The sequence below is a fragment of the Lithobates pipiens genome, unplaced genomic scaffold, assembly GCF_037356315.1.
Source record: "Lithobates pipiens isolate NorthernLeopardFrog02 unplaced genomic scaffold, aLitPip1_a1.2 Scaffold_25, whole genome shotgun sequence".
In the NCBI taxonomy this organism is placed as follows: domain Eukaryota; kingdom Metazoa; phylum Chordata; class Amphibia; order Anura; family Ranidae; genus Lithobates; species Lithobates pipiens.
Genome location: NW_027507787.1, coordinates 45,232,054 through 45,255,475, shown reverse-complemented (window position 1 = coordinate 45,255,475; position 23,422 = coordinate 45,232,054). Strand labels below are relative to the sequence as shown.

Sequence of the window (23,422 nt, the reverse complement as noted above, 5' to 3'; positions counted from 1 at the left end):
ACATCAGCAAGTCATGTCGGACTCGGAGGCTAAGCCTTTGCTGATGAGGAAAGTGCCAGTATTCTTCCTTCTCCTCCTGCCCCTGAGTGAGTGTTGGTCCCACTGGCACCTCCTCCCTCCATCTTTTCCACACCGCAGGCCTCCGCCCCTGAGTGAGAGTGTTGGTCCCACTGGCACCTCCTCCCTGCATCTTCTCCACACTGCAGACCTCCGCCCCTAAGTAAGTGTTGGCCCCACCCACCGGCACCTGCTCCCTCCATCTTCTCCACACTGCAGGCCTCCACCCCTGAGTGAGAGTGTTGGCCCCACCCACCAGCACCTCCTCCCTTCACCTTTGCCACACTGCAGAGCGGTGTGAACACAGGAAGAAGAAGTCATCTAATGCTGCCTGCCACTGCGGACAGTGCAATTACCGAATCCATTGCCATTGCTCCTGCGTGGGAGCCCCTCCCCCCCACCAGAGCACCAAAATATTTGACTAAAAGTGAGTAAAAGAATGAATGAAAGTCACGTGTCATATCGCAAAATACATGTGTGCATTATGTATGAAAAAAAAAATACTGTTTTAGTCTTGTTCAATCTTAACGCCTTCAGATCTGAAAAGTTTTATACTCCCCTTCATGACCAGGCCATTTTTTGCGATAATACGCTGCGTTACTTTGACTGACAATTGAGCGGTCGTGCAACTGTGTATCCAAGTTAAATAGTATGTATTTTTTTCCCCACAAATAGAGCCTTCTTTTGGTGGTATTTGATCACCTCTGCCGTTTATATTTTTTGCGATAAACAAAAAAAGGCCGATAATTTTGAAAATACAAGCAATATTTTTTACTTTTTGCTATAAAAAAAGTCGTTTATCAGTTTAGGCCAATATGTATTCTGCTACATATTTTTGGTAAAAAAAAAATCCCAATAAGTGTCTATTGATTGGTTTGCACAAAAGTTATCACGTCAAACAAAATAGGCGATAGATTTATGGCATTTTTATTTATTTTTTACTAGTAATGGTGGCAATCAGCGATTTTGAGCGGGACTGCAAGATTGCAGCGGACAGATCAGACACTGACACTTTTGACACTTTTTGGGGACCAGTGACATTAATACAGTGATCAGTGCTAAAAATATGCACTGTCACTGTACTAATGACATTGGCTGGGAAGGGGTTAACATCAGGGGCAAGAAAAGGGTTAACTGTGTCCCTAGGGAGTGCCTGCTATCTCTGTGGGGAGCAATCGCAGGTGGCCGGCGAACATCGCTTCTGCCAGACCCACTGATTGGCTCCCCCCTCTGGCCAATCAGCGTGCATGCCTTCGCTGGCTATTACACAGAAACTTTTGTCACTGTGTTAAACAAGGTTAGGACTGCATGATACGTTAAATACAGTTCTGTAAGTAACACCTTATTTTCTGGCAGTGTCCCTCCCGAGACTAGAGTCTGGATCCGCCTCTGGAATATGGGGGTATTATTTACCACGAATACCCCCATAAAATTTTACTGTTTTTATAACTTCAGTTTATAGCAATACATACAATAAAATGGAAATGGAATCTGAAATTGCAAAAGTATGTTAAACCATTTTTTTAAATGGTTGCCAGCTCTTGTCTACCTTGAAAACAAAAGGCAACCTAATTTAGCCAGTAGCAGAACCAGATGCTGTGACCTGTCCTCCAGGTCAACCTACACTCCTCAGACCACCAAACAATCCGATTACAGCAATCCAAGTAAAACATTGGAAACCATCTCAAAGTATAATATGCTGGTAGATGATCTCAGTTTAAGGCCTCATGTACACTGCTGCTGCAAAATGGATGTTTAGGAGCAGTTATGCATTTTTTTCAACTGCTCCTGAACTCTCCTCTATGTTATCTTATCAGCACATGTACACAGGGTTGTTTATAGTTGTTTCTAGGCAGCTGAGTTTAGAAGTTTTTTTTGGAATGCAAAAAAATGGGTTCAGACACTGAGTATAGAGGCATTTCAAGCGCCAAACGCTTCTAAAGGCAGCTAAATGTGGTAACTCGCGTTTAGTCCCGTTTTGTTTACAGACGTTTTTGATTTTTGCCCATTTTGAAAAAAAAAGTAAACACGCCAAAACTGAAGTTTTAAACGTGGGATACGATCGGTCAAGTTAAATCATTCAGGAGAGGTTGTAAAAACGTCCCGTGTACACGAAGCCTTAAGTTAATAATTTAATTTTCCCTGTCTCTTCATCAAATGCAAAAGCCATGGCTCAGGGGAGAAAAACAAACAGCAAGGTACAACCAGAAATATATTTTGTTTTTGGATTGCTAAATAATATGTACATGTCTGGTATTAAACCCAGAGAAACCTTTAACTTGTATGACTAGCGTTGACTTAAATCTGATTGGTTGCTGCATTTTCCACATCATTGCTCTTTGTACTGCTTTGTTGAAAAAGCGTGCAAGTGTAAGCCATTGGCATAGAGTACTTGGCAAATAATGCTGGCTTTAGGGGGGGGAGGAGAAGGTGTTTTAAAGCATTTCCAAGCAAAACATTTTACAAATAAATAAAATGTAGGAGGACCAGAGATAAAAAGATGTGGAACTTCAACTAGACTTTAAAAGAAAATGATGAAACCGCTCCTCCTAGGGTACTGCTACAATCCCATACATTCCATTATGTGCATTCAGTACCTATATTAAATCTATACGGAGATTAACACAAGTACATACTGGATTCACACCCAAACATTGCAATAGCGCATAGTAACTGTTTTGCTGCACATTACCACATGGTAGCTTACAAACTGAAGTACATTGGCAGTCATAATGGGCATCCCCAATGCAGTACAACTTCCATGCATTGCTTAGTTTTTAAGGTGCAGTTATGTTTAAAGGTCTGTCCTATTAAATTAGCACCGCATTCAAAAATCAACCGCGACACATTATTGAGTGACATAACACGCTGTATCCAGCCTCATAGTTTCACAATGTATGTGACTGCACAAAGTGATTATTAATGTGCTACTATTATAAAAAAAATAAAATATATGAGTGGAGAAAGAAGCTGCCATAATCAACTATCACACATTAAGATCGGTATGATCCCTACAATTTCTACAGGAAGATGCTTCTTTATATAGGAACTATCAGTTACTACAGGTCTGGCCTAATCTTACACATCTCTTCTCTGTTCTTGGGAGTTGTTGTCCATGTCATACATTTAAGAATTGAACATCCCCAATAATAATTTATCTAATCTTATTAAAAAAACAAACAAATGTGCAAACTCAACTTCTTTAACCACTTGACGACCGCCGCACGACGATATACGTCATCAGAATGGCACGGGCAGGCATATGGGCGTATATATACGTCCCTGCCTTCCCGCGGGTGGGGGGCCCGATCGGGCCCCCCCCCCGGTGCCTGCGGCGGTCGGTATTCGTTCGGGAGCGATCCGGGATGAGGGGGCGGCCATTCATTCATGGCCACCCCCTCGCGATCGCTCCCGACGAATAGAAATGCTCCGTGACATCACTTCCTCTCCTGTAATATAAACACAGGAGAGGAAGTGATGTAATCTCTCCTCCGTGTCGGTATTTTTCGTTCCGACACCGAGGAGAGAGGATCGGTGAGTTGCACCAACACGACACTACACAGTGGAACATGCCAGGCACACTCACACCCCCCCCGATCACCCCCCCAATTACCCCTGCCCCCCAGTCACAGTGACACCAATGTCATATTTTTTTTTGCATTGGTGTCATTTGTGACTGTAATAACTGTTAGGGCAGTTAGGGTTAGCCCCCTTTAGTTCTAATGTACCCCCCTAACCCCCCCAATAAAGGTTTAACCCCGTGATCACCCCCCGTCGCCAGTGTCACTAAGGCTGGGTTCACATTGCAGCGGTTTATGAGAACGAATGTGATTCGCACTGCACTGCAGTGCAAATCACATCCGATCTCTGTGCGATTCGAGTTCAGCCATACAGATAGTATGGCTGAATTTGCGTCGCACCCGCCGCACCCGCCGCAAATTCGCACGGGACCCTTTTTTTGGTCCGCAGCAGAATCGGATCGCATGGGTGTTCACACCATGCGATCCGAGTTTGCAGATCGCACTGCGATATGCGAACTGATCTGGGGGTGTCATTAACATTTCACTGACACTCCCAGCAGTTCGCATAGGCGAGTGTGAACTGCCGCCGGGAGGCATGCGATGCGGGAACCCGCCGCGGATTCGTGGCGTTCCTGTATCGCTCCAGTGTGAACCCAGCCTAATAAGCGATCATTTTTCTGATCGCTGTATTAGTGTCACAGGTGACGCTAGTTAGGCAGGTAGGTATTTAGGTTCGCCGCAGCTTTTTATAGCGCCAGGGACCCCCATATACTACCGCATAAAGCCCCCTGATTGCCCCCTAGTTAACCCTTTCACCAGTGATCACCATATAACTGTTACAGGTGACGCTGGTTGGTTAGTTATTTTTTTATAGTTTTAGGGCACCCGCCATTTATTACCTAGTCTCACTAGTGTACCCCTAAATTTAGGGGTGTCTACTTTCCAAAATGGGGTCATTTGGGGGGGGGGTTTGTTCCATCTTGGCATTTTATGGCCTTCAAAACTGTAACGCCCTTAGAAAGCCTGAAGGCGGTGCTTGGTTTTCGGGGCCCCGTACGCGGCTAGGCTCCCAAAAAGTCCCACATATGTGGTATCCCCGTACTCAGGAGAAGCAGCAGAATTTATTTTGGGGTGTCATTTCACATATGCCCATGGCATGCGTGAGCAATATATCATTTAGTGACAACTTTGTGAAAAAAATAAAAATAAAAAAAAGTTTGTAATATTCCCGCAACTTGTGGCAAAATATAAAATATTCCATGGACTCAACATGCCTCTCAGCAAATAGCTTGGGGTGTCTACTTTCTAAAATGGGGTCATTTGTGGGGGTTTTGTGCCATCTTGGCATTTTATGGCCTTCAAAACTGTAATAGGTAGTGAGGAGTGAAGTCAAATATTTACGCCCTTAGAAAACCTGAAGGCGGTTCTTGGCTTTCGGAGCCCCGTACGCGGCTAGGCTCCCAAAAAATCCCACACATGTGGTATCCCCGTACTCAGGAGAAGCAGTAGAATTTATTTTGGGGTGTCATTTCACATATGCCCATGGCATGTGTGAGCAATATATCATTTAGTGACAACTTTGTGAAAAAAAAATAAAAAAAAATTAAAGTTTGTAATTTTCCCCCAACTTGTGGCAAAATATAAAATATTCCATGGACTCAACATGCCTCTCAGCAAATAGCTTGGGGTGTCTACTTTCTAAAATGGGGTCATTTGTGGGGGTTTTGTGCCATCTTGGCATTTTATGGCCTTCAAAACTGTAATAGGTAGTGAGAAGTGAAATCAAAAGTTTACGCCCTTAGAAAGCCTGAAGGCGGTGCTTGGTTTTCGGGGCCCCGTACGCGGCTAGGCTCCCAAAAAGTCCCACATATGTGGTATCCCCGTACTCAGGAGAAGCAGCAGAATTTATTTTGGGGTGTCATTTCACATATGCCCATAGCATGTGTGAGCAATATATCATTTAGTGACAACTTTGTGTAAAAAAAATAATAAATTTTTTTTTTGTCATTATTCAATCGCTTGAGGCAAAAAAATAAAATATTCAATGGGCTCAACATGCCACTTATCAATTTCCTTAGGGGGTCTACTTTCCAAAATGGGGTCATTTGGGGGGGGTTTGTACTGCCCTGCCATTTTAGCACCTCAAGAAATGAGATAGGCAGTCGTAAACTAAAAGCTGCGTAAATTCCAGAAAACGTACCTTAGTTTGTAGATGTGACAACTTTTGCGCAAACCAATAAATATACAGTTATTGACTTTTTTTTTACCAAAGACATGTGGCTGAATACATTTTGGCCTAAATGTATGACTAAAATTGAGTTTATTGGATTTTTCTAATAACAAAAAGTAGAAAATATCATTTTTTTTCAAAATTTGCGGTCTTTTTACGTTTATATCGCAAAAAATAAAAATCGCAGAGGCAATCAAATACCATCAAAAGAAAGCTCTATTTGTGGGAAGAAAAGGACGCAAATTTTGTTTGGGTACAACATTGCATGACCGCGCAATTACCAGTTAAAGCAGCACAGTGCCAAATTGTAAAAAGACCTCTGGTCATTGACCAGCAAAATGGTCCGGTCTGAAAGTGGTTAAAGCCGAATTTAAGAAAAACCACTAACTACAGTACATAGTTTAAATCGGGAGTAAACCCTGTTTCAAAAAACACTTACATTCCCGGCATGCCGGAAATGCTAACTTTCACATTGGTTGTGCTCTCAACCAAACTTTCAAATCATCCAATGGCTGGTTTCATAACTGATCACATGTGCAGCATTATGGCAGGTGAAGAATCATTAGAGGCCAAGATGGCAGTTTCCTTCACTGAAAACCATAGAAGGGTTTACTTCCACTTTAAATACATATACAAGAGCTGTATCACCTGCCAAAGGATTGGTATTCGTGTATATTTGTTAACAAGTTCTACATAGGCCCTGCCAGGCAGCACAGTAGCTGCCTGGAGAACTGATTTCCCTACTGCAGTTAAGTGATAAAACTTGGTCTGGTCCCCAACCTGTAATTGGACAGTGAAGGAGAAGCAGCAGACTGATGGGCTTATCTCTCTCTTTTCTCTTCCTGTTTGCATGTTTCATGTTGGTTTGTAAGCACTGCAGCACAATTGAATGGTTACTAATTTTGCAGCTCCCACTGTTGGTCTGAGTTCTGGTGTATTAGGGCATTACAAGAGGCTGGAACCAAAACAAATGCAGGCACTTTCACTCGTTTTTATTTATATAATGATCGCATACCTGCATGAACTATTTTTTTTTTAATCTGCCAAGAGTTGAGCTTTATTTTTCTACCATCAGAAGGATGGCCATGTCTTGATCCATGACCCAGGCAAGGCAAGGATTTCAGTGCTACTGTCTCCAAGTAACCCGTGGTACACTGCTGTTGATTTTAGGATCAAGTTCTTTGACTCTGAATGCCTGAAAACCTCACCTATCAGTTTGAGAGCCAGCCCGGCTCCAAGTATGAGGCTCTCAGTGCTCCTCTAATTATATCGGCCTTGGGGGTACAGCCCAGCCTTGACCCCTATAGCATGAGGTGCTATCATAGTAGTTCCCCAGTGCTGAATGTGGTTCTAGTCTTTCCCTTGAGCAGTGACAAAAGTGTTCCTATTGTTGTCGGTGTCCACAATAAAGAATTTTTTTATGATCAAACAAATCAGGACAGGAAGGGGACAATGTCCCCAGTGAGTGCCTAGGTATAAATAAAAATCTGACAGAAGTTCTAAGCATTTTTCAGTCTAAAACGAAGAAAACAAAATTTGAGCTAAAGTTCCACTTTTAACTGTCCATAAATAAATATACCCGAAAGGCTAGAAAAAAGTACTTCTTTGTTCTTAAGTATGTATAAATCATATCTTGTGTGCAATAAATTTGTAGGGAAATGCTATCTATTTACTGTAGGTGGTTTTGCTTTTTAGGCCTCATGCACACGGACGTTTTTACAGCCGCTTTTTTGAGCTTTTTTTGCAGCTTAAAAACGGCTGTCCATGTTAGTCTATGGCTTCATGCCCACCTAGGCTTTTTTGAGCTGCAAATGGCATAGGCGTTTTTAAGCTGTAAAAAAAACCCAGGACCAGTGCGTTCCGTGGCGTGGAGCTAGAGCTGTAAAAACGCGAATCGCGGGAAAACGCGCATAAACGCGCATAAACGCGCAACATATTTTCTTTGTTTTCTGAGTGCTATAGCCAAGAGATGTGTTTCTTAAAAAACGCTACTTAACGCTAACGCTAAAAAACGCGCAAAAACGCCAATGCAAAACGCGGTAAAAATCATGTTTTTAACAACGATTTTTCCAGGCATCGGAGCTAGCTTTGCAGCCAGTTTTTTAAAACGTCCGTGTGCATGAGCACTTATAGCCAAGAATCCTACACACTACCTGCAAAGCATCTAGGTGTGAAGTATCATCTTAAATAACATTATCATTTTTTTTTCTTGGATGATCATGGGACACCTGTTAAAGTAACGTTAGTACGTGAGGATTGCAGTAGGTTAGCTGTACATACACTCTCTGGTACCTTGAGACCCAGGAAATAGGAACTACACCCATTGGGTTCTGGAGATTTGTAGTCTGGTCTAGGAATTGGAGCTTTACCTGAAATTAAGAAATAGTAAAACGTTAAAAGAAAGCATTCAAAACATTATTTGAAACTCCCACCTACACCACCACCAGTGTTTTAAAACCAGTAAATCACAATGGATTCAATAAAAAATCTACTTTTAGCACCATATCACTGGAGCCATATACTGCAAGTAGAATTCAGATTTTGTACATCTGCCCACAAAGGATATGTATCATGTACTAACACAAACTATAATTTCCCATAACACCCAATATACTGTGAACTATAATTTCTATAGTGCATTCCTTTGTGAGCCTCCTTTTTCATACATGATTCTCTAAGAGCCTTATAGATTAAGATTCATTAAAGACTAGAGAGAATTTTCATCAGCCTCCAATCGAATCAGACCTGCAATGCAAGTTTAAAATTGGTGGATGTGGATAAATACCTCCATGCTATTTGGAGAACCTGTTGATACATAAAGCCCTAGGGCAGGCCACAGATGGTGCAATTTTCTTTCCTGCAACCATGTTCAGTGTTGATGGGGGAATCCCTCCCGCGGAGCTATTTTGTTCTCTCACAGGGGGTGGGGGGAGCAACACCTTGATTATTGCCAGCAGCTATAACCACTGACAATAATTGCATGCCTATAATCCAGCATGCTGGTTGTACCCAAGTCAATCGATTGATTAACTTGGGTACATTTAGCCTGGCTATAGATTACCTGCTGGGTTATACTCCATCTCCAGGTGAATGGACACTGGCAGACCAAAGGTCTTTAGACAGGAAGTGATCCCCTATATAACCCCTCCCATACAGGAAGTACTTACATTTTTCAGCAAGCACTGAATCCTCAAAAAAAAAAAAAAAGAAGAGGGGAGAGATCTCCGTGTCCCATGATGTACTCAAAGAAAAGGATTTTACAGGTATGACGAAAAAATCCTATTTTCCTTTTTCATACATCATGGGACACAGAGTCAGGCTAATATTCATTACCTGCTGGGGCGTCCCAGAGCAATAGCCTTGAGGGGAGGAAGACACCCTGCCAAACAATAGCCATCAGAACTTATAAGGCAGCCCGCAGTACACTACGGCCGAAAGCAGAATCCGTGGCTGCTCGAACATCCACTTAATACAATTTTGTGAATGTATGCACTGAAGACCAGGTAGCAGCCCTACAAATCAGAGCCACAGATACCTGATGGTGAAAAAGCCCAGGAGGTTCCTACACCCCTGGTAGACTGGGCTCTAACACTAAAGGGAGGAGCTTTATGTTTCAGACCGTAGGCCTGAATTATTGACGGACCCACTTAGCAATGGAAGTCTTGGAAGCTGCCTGCCCCTTCTTGGGTCCTTTTGGTAAAACAAAAAAAGGAGACTGATCCTCGGATCACTGCAGATCTAGACAAATAAACCTTGAGTGCCCAGACAACGTCCAATGAATGCAATCGTCTCTCTTCCGCCTAGCGAGGCTGAGAGAAAAAAGAAGGCAAAATAATGTCCTGATTTACATGAAAGGCCAACACCACTTTTGGCAAAAAGGATAGAACAAGTCATAACACGATCCTGTCATGGTGAAGGATCAATTATGGTTCCCTGCACGAAAGGGCCGCCAACTCCAACACCCTTCTAGCCGAGGTGATGGCCATCAGGAAGGCTAGCTTGCACGACAGCAAGTCTAATGGAATTTCCTTGATAGGTTCAAATGTTTTTTTCTGTAACACAGACAGCACCAAGTTCAAGTTCCAAGTACACATAGGTGACCTAATGGGGGGAAGCAAACGAGTTTCCCCCCTGCATAAAAGGTTTGGACTAATATTGACAAGGTTGAAATCTGACCTCTGATTGTACTCAAAGCCAAGCAGATTTCCACAGCCGAGAAAAGGGAATTAACCCAATTACGTATTTCCGAGGATGCCATTTTCTGGCTTCACACCAAGCAATATAAGTCTTCCAGACCTTATGAAAAAATCTTCCTAGTGACAGCTTTTCTAACATTCACTAAGGTAGACACTACTGGTCCCGAGATGCCATGGTCCTTCAGCACCTTGCTTTCAATAGCCTTGCCCTCAAATTTAGAGACTGTAAATTTGGGTGGAATATAGGACATTGAGACAGTAGATCAGGGGGACGTGGAAGTGTCCATGACCTGTCGATTGTCAGTCTCACAATCTCTGGGAACCAGGGCCTTCTGGGCCAGGCTGGTGCCGCCAGAATGACTGGAACCCCCTCTCTCCAAATCCTGCACAACACATGTGGAAGGAGAGGGATTGGAGGGAAAGCATAAACCACAGAGTTTCAGCTATGAGTAAGCGCTAATTTTAGAGTGAAACGCGTCAGTTTTTCTTCTACATTCTTTTTCCCTTTGCTGCTGTAACTTGTATGATGTGAAGGTTTTTTAGTGGAAACAATAAAGGCACAATTCACTTTATCTGATCCAGAGTGCGGCTATCCAGAGTCCTTCTGTTATTTTCCATAAACCACAGAGTACTGGCTCCATGGGACTATCAGAGCATCTGCTCCAATTGCCAGAGGATCCCTGGTTAGAGACACAAATTTCTGTAGCTTGTTGTTGAAACTGGATGCCAATAGGTTGATCTCTGAAAATTTTCCTGGAACACCCCATTCCCACGGGCAGATCTGCTGGCGGCTGAGATAATCTGCCTCCCAGTTCTCTACTTCCGGGATATGGACTGCCAATAGAATCGGCACATGTCCCTCGGACCAGGTTAATATGTGATTCACCTCTTTCAGAGCTGACTGACTCCTGGTAATGCCTTGGTGGTTTATATAGGCCACTGTAGTGGCATTGTCAGACTGATAGGCCAGTCCTGAAGCTCCACCATCCAGGACCGTAGGGCAAGACATACTGCCCATAATTCCAGGACCTGGATGGGCAGGATCTGTTCTGTCCCTGACCATTTCCCCTGAGCTGTGAGCCCTTATAGGGTTGCTGCCCAGCCTGAGAGACTGGCATCTGTAGTCAGTACTCTCCAAGTTACCGGGAGAAAGGATTTTCCCTTTCGCAGGTTTTGATCCTGCAACCACCAGTTTAGGCTTAAGCGTGCCCGAGGAGATAAGCACATTGGATAATCCAGGGCTTATCCTCTTCTGTTCAAAGCCAATAAGATGTCATGTAAGGGCCTGGAATGGAACTGGGCATAGGACACCGACTCGAAGGAGGATGCCATCCTCCCTAGAAGACTCATACAGAGCCAAATGGAAGGTTGTCTGGTGCCCCTTATCTGATGCACCTGAAGCTTCAAGGCATAGATCCTTACAGGTGGCAAGAATACTCTTGCTTGAACCATATCTAGGATCAGACCTAAATACTTTAGACTGAGCTGGTTTCAAGGCTCACTTTTTGGTATTTATGATCCAGCCTAAGCTTTTCAAATACCGCACTGTGCATATTATGCTCTATGCTAGAGCCTATAATGAGTTATCTCTGAGCAGGAGGTTGTCCAGATACCCGAGCACCAGGATCCCTTGGGACCTTAAAAGACCCAGTACTAGTGCTAGGCCCTTTGTGAATACCCAGGGAGTTGTAGCAAGCCCAAAGGGTAGAGCCACAAACTTAAAATGACATTCCTCTACTGCAAAACGTAGGAACCTCTGAGGCTGAAAGATAGGTATGTGTAAATACACGTCTTTTATATCGATGGAGGCTAGAAAGTCTCCCTTCTGGAGTAAGGCTACTACTGAGCAAACAGACTCCATCCAAAAGGACTGTATCAGTAGATAGCAATAGGTTTCTTTTTGGAGGATCCGAGGGAACTCTGGATCTCTGAGGGGGAACCCCCCGCAACTCCAGCTTGTAATGAGATATAATTGAGGTGACCCATCGTCCTGAATTATTGTTCTCCAGATGTCCGCAAAGTGCAGCAGCCTTCCCCCCACTTGATGGAGCGGGGGCGTCCCCTCAAAAGGAGGACCCAGCGCTTCTACTGGCTCTGGCCCTGTGGCTTGCCCCTGGCCCTGCGGATTGCCCCTGGCCCTAGCACCCTGTTGGCAGCGGAACCGCCTTGACATTTGAGGAAGCAGTCCCTGAGGTTTTAAACAAGGGACGTCTGGTGTATTTCTTCACAGGAAATAGAAAACTCTTCCGTCCGGAAATCTTTTGGATAACTTGTCCAAATGATCACCAAATAAATGTTCCCCTTGAAAAGGGAAACCTGCCAGTAACTTTTTACAAGGAAGCTCGGCTGACCAGTTCTTAAGCCACAAAAGTCTGCGCATATTTACAGACAAGACAGCCAAACGAGAAACCTGCTGTATTGAATCCTTTAAGGCGTCAACAGCAAAACACAGCGCTCGAGGAATATCTGTCTTACTTTTAGGCAGATCATCCTCCTGGTTGGGCCTATCAGGCCACTGGACTTGATCCTTTACGGACTAGCAGATATCAATTGCTGCAACAGCTGGGTGAATAGCTGAACTGGCTAAAGAAAAGGAAGCCTTTAATAATGACTCCAATTTCTTGTCAACAGGGTCTTTCAAGCCCAGTGCGTTATCTACCAGACAAGTTAAGTTCTTGTTTAAGGAAGAGATTGCTGCATCTATGGCTGGCATGCTCCATTTTTTAACAAACGTTTCATCCATGGAGTTATAAAAGGGAAAACCTCTTTGGAAACATCCAGACAGGATTTTTGTTCCTCCTATCAGCATACACCACGTGTTCCAACAGGGGGTGTAGGAGGAAAGCCTGTGGGGCCTGAAGAGGCCTTAGGGATCCCAAAGAGGACCAGGGGGGCTCAGTCACCTCTGCAAGAGGCAACAAAGGCAGAACCATTTTAGTCAGTCAGGATCAAAAGCCTCTGAGACTGAGAGGCAGACATCAACTGTATATCTTCTTGTTCCAACTGCTTGGAAGCAGGCTCATCTGCCAGGCCCCCCACAGAATCCTGAGCGCTTAGCTCTTCCCAATCCTCAACCCATTTCTGCTCCAGACTAAGAGGCTCCAGGGAGGGGGATCTGTCACACTTCTTTCCACCCTGCAGGACAGAGGCAATCAGGCCAGCAATCCTGTGCTCTAGAGTTAAGATTAAGCTTTGACGCTAAAACCCTTATTATCGTGCATCTGAGTGCATTTTAAAAAATAACTATGTGTCGTTAGTCAATTCTATTCAGTGTTGCTGTTAAATAGCTTATTGCGTATTGTTTATGTGCGTGTGTAACAAAAAAAGGAAAAAAAAAAAGAGAAAAGGTGTTGCTTCTATATCCAATGTGAATAATATTTGCCAAATATCAGTATGAGTACTGATTTGCCGTGTATACAACTCCGTGATAAATTGTATATATTCATTAATAAATTACCCAAAGTGAACGAACAAAAAAACGAAAGTAAACAACAAAAATTATTTTACAATGTGCAAAAAAATTGCTGGTTGGTGATCTAAACCCAGTATTCTGCAACTACTAGTTCAGAAAGTGATGGTGCAAAATAATCATGCAAATGACAAGAAAAAAGTCCTTCAATATCCAAGAAAATTTTCCAAAATCGCATCTGTAAGTTGCTAAAAAAATCGCATGCTGCTAAGTCTTTAAAGCAAATAGTAAGGTAAGGTGACTAGTGCAGGAACATTAGGGACATTCCTCTCCGGTGCGCCACTCAGTGTTGAAGAGATATAATTGCGCTCACCAGAGAAAGTACCCTCAGAAGGGTTAGCCGAGCCTTCACAGTATAAGCCACTGCGCTGCTTTTTTAGACTCTGCTCCTGTTGTACTGGGGGAGTATACACCCTTTACTTCCACGTATGTTCCATTATTAAATGCATGGAGGAGGAAACAAAAGTATATCCATAGTGCAAAACTGTATTTTAACCTTTTTATTTAATATAGAAGAAAATTACTCACAAAGTCTTTAAAAACAAATAGTGTTAGTCCCGCTCCTCTTTTTTGAAGACATTTACTAGCCACAAAAAGAGAGTTCTTGGGTGTAGTATTGCAAACACTTCAGAAGGGAGACCCTTTAATAGGGCTTACCAAGCCCCTATGTAACAATCCTGCTAAGCAAGAAATGAACTGCTGCAAGTGCCTGTTCAGAGCCTGCTCTGTGTCCCACAACTGCCTTCTGGATGGCCTACACAGCTTAAATAATGCACGTGTGTCATGGCCACCAAACAGAAAAAATGCTAATCCCAGGGGCACTTTTGCAAATGCACGTGCGTCATGGCCACCGAACAAACAACTGCTGAGCACAGCGGCACTCTTGCGATCGCACGTGCGCCATGGTGAACCAAGGAGAAATGGTGCACCATCATACACCATCATACAGGTAAAAAATAGCCAGACACAAGCAAAAAAGGTACACTTTGCAAACATCCACAGCTAGCCCAAAACTCCCCTGTATGGTCACTGCACACAGGTGTCCAGCCTCTAGCTAGATTGACTGATTGTTACAATCACTGGGACACCCCACAATAATAAAGGGGTTTTACTTACCCGTCCAGGCGCAGAACAGCTTAGAAACTAAGAGCCCAAACTTCACCCATCACAGCAGGTTCTTGTCATTTGAGGACCTTTAAGGACTGGGTCCCCTTTTCATGTTTGGGGTTCACTCCCTTGGACCTGAACAGCACTCTGCAGGAATGCCTTAGTGCTGTGGTGTCCAAGATTCCACTTTGCAGGACCCAGCGCCTGGAGGCCGCATTACAGGCAAAACCTTGCAGGATCTTGAGTCTTCTTTGTGTGGCTCAGGTACCATTTATCTAAGCATATAAAGCCTGTGTCAAATGGATCTGATCGGTCAATCCCTTCATTCATTTAAGAACTGTTTGTGGGACTAGAGACCTGGAGCTCAGATAGCTCAAAAAACCTTACCATCCACCTTGCAGACACTGGTAAAAGAAAAAAAACTGAAGTACTTCTTGTATGGGAGGGGTTATATAGGGGATCACTTCCTGTCTAAAGACCTTTAGTCTACCAGTGTCCATACACCTGGAGATGGAGTATAACTCAGCAGGTAATGAATATTAGCCTGACTCTGTGTCTCATGATGTACGAAAAGAAAGCTGCTTAAAGTGGATATAAATCATATATACACATATACCTAGTGAAGTGAATAGTCTCAGATGATATGCAGAGATGAAACAAATCTCCCTATATAAGATTTACACGTATATCTGAAGTCTTTCCCTTTCTTCATTCTTTAGAAAGTTTCAGCAATGGGTGTGGAGTCTGGGCATACACGGTGTGTGAGCTGATTGGAGGAAAGGCACACATCCCCACTTCACATAGGCAGATGAACAAAGAAACATGCAGAGCTGTATTATGAATATACAAGCTCTCTGCTAATCTTTCTCCAAGTTTCCTCTCCGACACAAATTTGCAGCTGCTTTTATCTTGTGTGTTGGAGAACTTGTCAGAATTTATCATACTGATAACAAAGGAACTGAGCAGCTGAAAGACATGGAACTCAGAGCGTTGGATAGAAATAAGTAAACACTACAGATATATGTGCCAAGGTCAGATTTCATGAATGGGGTTTACATCCACTTTAAGGCTTGATTCACACTAGCGCGTTTTTTGATGCATTTTGCATTTTGCAGACATGCAAGGAAATTTTTTAACATGGGTTCCTATGGAACATGTTCACATCAATGCATTTTTGTGCCTCTTGGAAAGGGTCGGGGACTTTTTTTCATGCAAAATGCAGCATTTTGCATGTAATAGAAGTCAATGGACCTGCATCAAAAACGCAAGTAACGCTTTTTTTACCGTGTTTTTACCACGTTTTGCATTTTTTTTTCTTTTTTTTTCACTGTATAAATCTGGTTGCTAAGCAACCACAGTGTAAAAAACAAAACAGAAAAAAAACCCGCAAAATGCAAAACGCGGCAAAATCACGGTAAAACGCTTGTTCAAAAATGCGACAAGCACCGCAAAAAGCACTGCAAAAATGCTCAAAAGCAACATGCATAGATGTGAATCGAGCCTAAAACCTGAAGCAGGAATGCAAAAGCTGCCTCACATACCTGAAAGTACACAGTATTTGCCTGTCTACACAAGCTGTTAATCGGTTATATGGAACATATGAGGGTATAGAATAGATTCAATATTTCCGTCTGTGTGGAATAAACTATTTATGTACATGTGCTATAGATTTGCCTGTATAATCATGTGTGTTCATAGAAGTTTGTCAGTGTGTTTGTTTTTATTCATAGATCGCTTACCGTATATACTCGAGTATAGGCCGACCCGAATATAAGCCGAGGCCCCCAATTTACCCCAAAAAAACTCCGTCCGTCCATCCCTGTGTGTGTGTCCGTCCATCCCTGTGTGTGTGTCCGTCCATCCCTGTGTGTGTGTCCATCCATCCCTGTGTGTGTGTCCATCCATCCCTGTGTGTGTGTGTCCATCCATCCCTGTGTGTGTGTGTCCATCCATCCATCCCTGTGTGTGTGTGTCCGTCCATCCCTGTGTGTGTGTCCGTCCATCCCTGTGTGTGTGTCCGTCCATCCATCCCTGTGTGTGTGTCCGTCCATCCCTGTGTGTGTGTCCATCCATCCATCCCTGTGTGTGTGTCCGTCCATCCATCCCTGTGTGTGTGTCCGTCCATCCCTGTGTGTGTGTCCATCCATCCATCCCTGTGTGTGTGTCCATCCATCCATCCCTGTGTGTGTGTCCATCCATCCCTGTGTGTGTGTCCATCCATCCCTGTGTGTGTGTCCGTGCAGCCTTGTGTGTGTGTCCGTGCAGCCTTGTGTGTCCAGCCTACCTGTGTCCCGAGCCTCCGTCCCGTGCCTCCGTCGTCCCGTGCCTCCGTCGTCCCATGCCTCCGTCGTCCCGTGCCGAGCCTCCGTCCTTCTGCCATGCCAGGATCGCCGCTCTTCGTCGGCGCCTCGGCGGCCATTCCTCTGTTCAAAAGCCGCGCCTCCGTCTGTGATAGGCGGAACACTCAATTTCCCAGCAGTCTGTGTACCGCCTATCACGGACATCCTCTCATCCTCGTCCGTAGTATGAGGATGAGCGGATGTCCGTGATAGGCGGACCACTGACTGCTGGGAAATTGAGTGTTCCGCCTATCACAGACAGGGAGGCGCGGCTTTTGAATTGTAGAATGGCCGCCGTCTGTCTGCTCGACACGCTGATCGGGCAGGCAGACGGCGATGACTCGAGTATAAGCCGAGGGGGGCACTTTGAGCCTCAAAAAAGAGGCTGAAAATCTCGGCTTATACTCGAGTATATACGGTAAATATCGCATACAAATGTTTTATGTTCTATAAATCTAGTAATTTTCTGATCATGTTAAAGTACAACTAAAGGCTGAGCTTTTTTTTTTTAGATTTGAGTAGAGATGGATTAGAACACCTGTTAGTTTTTTTTTTTTATTATTGCTATCTGTGTCACCCTCTATTTTTGTCCTGTTTAGCATTATCATTGAAAGTGAAAGAAAATTCCAAAATGTGGGTTGTTCCCAGAAAAGTAATAAAAGAGGAAGTCTTCTAATGGGGACACTAGGACCAGGGAGTCCCCAAGGAATACCATTAGTGTATAGCAGTGTGTTGAAGCACCACTCAGAATGTGCCAACTAGTCCAAGGGGCTACAATCCAGGGCAGTTATTAGTGCAAGGAACTATGCTATTAGCTTGAGGGTACAGGTTTCAGGAGGTCAGTGTACAAGCACAGCCATGTTAGGTGTCAACTGTCTGCAAAGGGACAGTATTCTGGAGCACACTTCTACATGTGGTATCAAAAGTTTTACAGTTCTGGTCTATGCATAATTTTTACTACTTATACGTTGTTATACTGTACAATACCCTTAGCATAATCATCACAACATTTGGCAATTTGTAGAAAATTTTTGGTCCAACTAATGGCCGTACACACGATCCGAAAATTGGATGAAAAATACCGCTTTCTAATGCAATTGTATGTATAATTGGATCGTTAGTACAGAGCTTTTGAGAGCCGATCACGACAATTCATCTGATATTACTCAATCAGACAAGCATGACAATTTTCCTCATTCGATACCAGATCGTACGATTTTCATTTAGTCAGTACAAGTGTCTTCCGAAAATACAATACAAATGCATTAAAACACATGACATCACTTCTGATTTTTTTTTTCTGTTGTACGAGAATTTGTGACTTTAGTAACCCATTTAATTTCTACTTGCAACTATTAAGCGAAAAAAGTTGTACGATATTCCGATCATGTGTACGGGCCATAAGCCTGAGCAGAAACTATCCAAGATAGTCAAAATACTTTCAGCAAACATCAGGAAACCAGGTTTGTTTATATGAGCCCAGTGTCTGTAACCTCTAAAAGGGACTTTAAGCTAACCTAATTTGAGAGCTTGTAAGGCTGTCAAATTATTGCATCAGATTGTCTACAAACAGCACTCTTTCAATAATATGATCATAGTGCACTGAAAAATCTTGGAAGAAGGTTTATTTCCCGATCATCTTACTATATAAGGCTTGCATTGCTGAAACTATGTACAGGTAAAAGTCAACTTCAACCAAAATGTTTTAATCCGTTTTCCCAATTGGAAAAATTTCCTTTTACTTACAGTTCTGTCTGACATCTGTCAAATAGAAGATGTGGGGAGATATCGTCCACTATGTTCAGTGTGGGAAAAGAAAATACCTACATAGGACGGTAATGCAGCCAGTAATACAAAGGAACCAAGGCTGTAACTCTTCCCCATGCTATCCAAAAAAAAAAAGTTAGCGCTAGAAGTTCAGTAAAGAATTGAGATAATTGATTTATCCACCATCCACCAAAAAAAAAAATGGGGATTTCTTATGCACCGTAAAATCCCTTTCTGATAGTTCATTGATGAATACAACGTCTTCACTTCTTGACCATAGGGTTATATCGGCACCTACAGGTATAGGACACTAGGCAGAAAAAAAGAAACTTGGCACTGCCTATGGGCAGTCCTGACTGATATAAACCCCCTCTCTGCATAGGCAATCCAGTTGGTCACAAGCAGTATCAAAGAAAAAAATAAATAAATAAATAAATAAATCACAGAGGGGTAGGTGCTGTGTCCATCAATGAACTCAGAAAAATTGATTTTACGGTGACTAACAAGAAAAAACAGCTTTCTCTTTTGTTCATTGATGGACACAGTGTCTTCTATTCTTAACCATAAGGATATCCAAAAGCAGTGCCTAAAAAGTGAGGGCTGGGAGGAAAGGTCAACTGGAACACAAGATCCCAACCAGAACCCACATCCCAGGAGGGAACAGAACCTCTAATAGCCGCCTGCAAACTTTGCAGGCCAAAACGCGCATCTGAGATGCCAGGACATTCACCTTGTAAAAAATTAGTAAAGGTGTGCACTGACGACCAGGTAGCCGCCTTGCAGATTTGAGGCACAGATGCCGGATGACAAAAGGTCCAGGAGGCAAGGGAAGAACCTGACCCCTTATGGTATAGGCTTTAACCACAGTCTTTCTAATTCATATAGAAATGGTAGCAGAGGACACCGCCAAACCCATCCTTGGCTCATATGGACGAGAGCATAAGGAAGGTAGGACCTAGTTCAAAAGAAAAATAGACCACCTTCGAGAGAAAGAAGGGTACAAGTTGATGGTCTCCACCAATGCTACCAAAAACTCCTTGTCCCACCTTGATGGCTGACATAAGTCACCGTCATGGCAGTGTCCGACTCGTTGTTATGGACAGGGTGCCTCTCGTGATGCTCTGTTCAATGATCCAGGCAGAGCCTGATTGCCCGAAGTTCCAGGACATTGATAACTGGGACTCTTCCGGTATCCAGCGACCCTGGGCCGAGCTCGCCCCCAGCACTCCTCCCTGGCCAGACAGGCTGGCATCCGAGGAGGAAAGGGGAGGAAAAGGTTTCCGCTCCTCACAGGAGGTCAAAGCCATCAAAGTAGCGAGATCCTGGTCTTTTAACCCAGGCTAATGTGGGAGTCAATGGCGGGGGAGTTGTCACACTTGAACAGTAGTTCCCTTTGAAGGGTCCTCCTATGGAACTGATGATACGGAACTGCCTCAAAGGCAGATACTATCTTTCCCAAGACCTGCATGCAATAGCAAAGCCAAACTCCAACTAACACTTTATAAGCAGCTACAGCAAACACATGTAAACATAAATTACTTGTCTCATTCCTGTAACTTTCAAGAGAGCTTGTTCTTTTGAAAAACAGACAGCCAGATCACCATGTGAAAATAGAAGAAAGAAATCTTAAAAAAACGAATACAGCCATCACATCTAAGAATTGGTAAGCTGCAATATAATAAACGTTTGAATTTGGGTTTAAAATCACTTTAACGGGTCTGGTTAAATATACATATGAGGGCTTTAGATGCCGGAAAATTAATCAACCCAAAGCCAGTTCTTCCCGAAGGTGAGCCAAAAAAAAAGATAGAAATTTGGAAGCTGAGAATAAGCATGGAGGGCGCTAATTCAGATTTTCAAACAACTGGCTGCATGCTTGTTCTAAAATAGTAATTTACTGGGTAGGGAAACAAGGTTTAAAATGATACTCCTGGAGTTTAGATCTGTTAAATCAAATCTGCTGTGACGGCTCCCATATTTCTGTCCTCATAGGTTCCATTTTACTCATTTACATAACAGATCAAAAATTACACTGCACATTATTTAAAATATTTTCAAATGTAGCCTCAAGTAAGAGTACATGTTACTCGTTTTGCATTAAAATAAAGAGTAGTATTGTTTAACTTATCTTTTGCAAAGTAAAATCACACTACTAAAAATATTGGCTTAAGGTCCCATTATCCGTATACACACAGATTGTGAATGGAATCTCCAGGTAAAAAGCATGCAACTTAAAAACAAACAAAAAATAACCCTCTATATCAAAGTCTACAATAAGTTATAAATATGTATTGCATAACACATTTATTTTTAAAATCATTAGCAATCAAACTTTCTCCCTCTACAACAGCTAAAAAGCTTTGTGGAAAAAGAATTTAAAAAAAAAACGTACCATATCGACACTTGTATTGGCACACACCATTTCTTCCACCCAGGAGTTCCAGAAAAGAGTCAAAATAACCATTGACGGCTTCAAATCCATCACGAATGGCTCCAATACCCCACTCAGAAGAGGCATCTTCAGGGGGTAGCTGAGTGGTTGTGGTATTCTCAGCCGCTTCTTCTGCACTCACTGCTATGCTTAGTGCTATAGAAAGCACTGTAATTCTCATAAGAACCTTCATGTCTGTGCTGACCCACCAGCTATACAAGCAGCCGTCCTCTGTGCTGTGCACCCACTGCCTCAAAGTGGACTTTATACACTGGAATGGTAACGGAGGTGAGGTCACTGCAATAATAAAAATAAAGACAACACATAGTTCAAAGGTTGGCCCTAGTGGAAGTCAGACTAAAAGCTGATTAGTCAGCCTCTGAACTGGTGATATTTCTAAATTTGTTCAGCAAGTCTACTGTCCTGGTGTTTTCCCTAAAATTTCAAGGGACACGTGATTTTCTATATGCACAACAATGCTGCACAGGTCAAAGGTGCAATATTAAAACATTGGATGGTCAATATTTTGGGATTTATTGACAGTGTATTATAATTTTTGTATCAATAAACTATATAATATTGTACGTTTATGGAGTCAAACTAAATGTGTTATTTTACTAAAGGAGTAGAGACTCTAGATGACTATTCAAAGCTTATTCAGGCCCCATTCACACTGGGTGTTATCAAATGCTCCTAAAAGTGGCGTTTTTTTTTTTTTTTTTTCTGCCTCTAAATGTCCCTTAATGTTTGCCTATGGTAGAGATTTACAAAAACTGGAGCGTGCAAACTTTGGTGCAGTTCTGCATAGAAACCAATCAGCTTCCAGGTTTTATTGTAAATGCTTACTTGTACAAGCTGAAGTTTGAAGCCGATTGGCTACCATGTAGATCTGTACCAGATTCTAAATGCTCCAGTTTTAGTAAGTTTCCCCTTATGTGTCAATGCACTTAGGTATTTACAGGTGTTTAGAGACAACTGTCAACGCGTTCAGGAGCAGCAGCGTTTTATCAGAAAAAATAGCTTTATGTGTTAAAACGCATGTAAATGCACATTTGCACTAGGCGAATATAGCACTTGAGCATTAATTCATTTGAATTTCCAGAATTAATATTCTGGTTAATTAAATAAAAGAACGACAAGCGCTTGATGCGCCTAAATGCATTTACAAAAACGTGACTTTAGGTATGTTTTTGCAAGTTACAGTAACTTTTTATATTGAATCTACTTCAAATAAAACTGTTAAGAACAAATGAAAGCTGCCTTTTTCTTCTGCCTTCTGTAAATGCTAGTTCTTTGGCTGTCTTTGCCTTTTGTAATTGACCCACTGGCCTGAGCAACCATGCCATGCATTCTTGTTCCGGGTCAGGGACTTACAGTGGGGAAATATAATTATTTGATTCCCTGCAGATTTTATAAGTTTGCCCACCAAAGAAATGAAGGGTCTATCATAGGTGTATTTTAACCACTTCCGTTCCAGCTCACGATATATGTCGGCACTTTAAAGAGGGATATCATTATGGCAGTAGCTAGCTGTAGGGATGAGCCGAACACCCCCCGGTTCGGTTCGCACCAGAACTTGCGAACGACCCCCGCGTTCGGTACGAACGTTAGAACCCCATTGAAGTCTATGGGACTCGAACGTTCGAAATGGAAAGTGCTAATTTTAATGGCTAATATGCAAGATAGTGTCCTAAAAAGGGTTTGGGGACCTGCCTCCTGCCTCAGGGGACATGGGTCACTGCAAAAAAAAGTTTTAAAAACTGCCGTTTTGGCGGGAGCACTGATTTTAATGACGATTAAAGTGAAAAAAAAAAAGTGAAATATTCCTTTAAATATGGTGCCTGGGGGGTGTCTGTAGTATGCCTGTGAAGTGCCACGTGTTTCCCGTGTTTAGAACAGTCCCTGCACAAAATGACATTAAACGGAAATAACACCATTTAAAACTGCTTGCGGTTTTAATGTTATATCTGGTTCCTGCAATATGGTTGAAAATCATTGAGAAACATGGCATGGGTAGCCCTCCCTGCCCATTACCAGCCTATTTGGGTCTTGTACGCATATTAAGGGGAACCCCGTACCCATATTAAAAAAAGGAAATGTGTGTGGCCCCCAGGCCCTATATACTCAGAACAGCAGTATACAGGCGGTGCAAACAAGACAGGGACTGTGTAGGTTTGTTGTGTTAAGTTGAATCTGTTTGTCATTTTCAACCGGTACATTTTTAAAGTGTAGCTCCAGTCAAAAAAACTATCTTTAAGCTTTTTGGAAAACATAGGGAAGGGTTATCACCCCTGTATAATTTGTT

At 42.8% G+C, this 23,422-nt stretch overlaps 1 protein-coding gene across 2 annotated transcripts in view; it reads right to left on the bottom strand.

The window, feature by feature from the left end:
* Positions 1–21,385, bottom strand: part of PLA2G12B (phospholipase A2 group XIIB) — a 33,851-nt gene extending 12,466 nt beyond the window's left edge. Inside the window, exons 1-2 of one of the 2 annotated variants that reach the window (XM_077454405.1) lie at positions 21,079–21,385; positions 8,101–8,177 (exon numbers count right to left, since the gene is read on the bottom strand). In XM_077454405.1, the coding sequence (XP_077310531.1) occupies positions 8,101–8,177; positions 21,079–21,310 (309 nt within the window). In that variant the 5' untranslated portion in view covers positions 21,311–21,385. Of the gene's footprint in view, positions 1–8,088; positions 8,178–21,078 lie in introns of both variants that reach the window. The other variant, XM_077454404.1, reaches the window with a different exon arrangement.
* Positions 21,386–23,422: the final 2,037 nt, after the last annotated feature.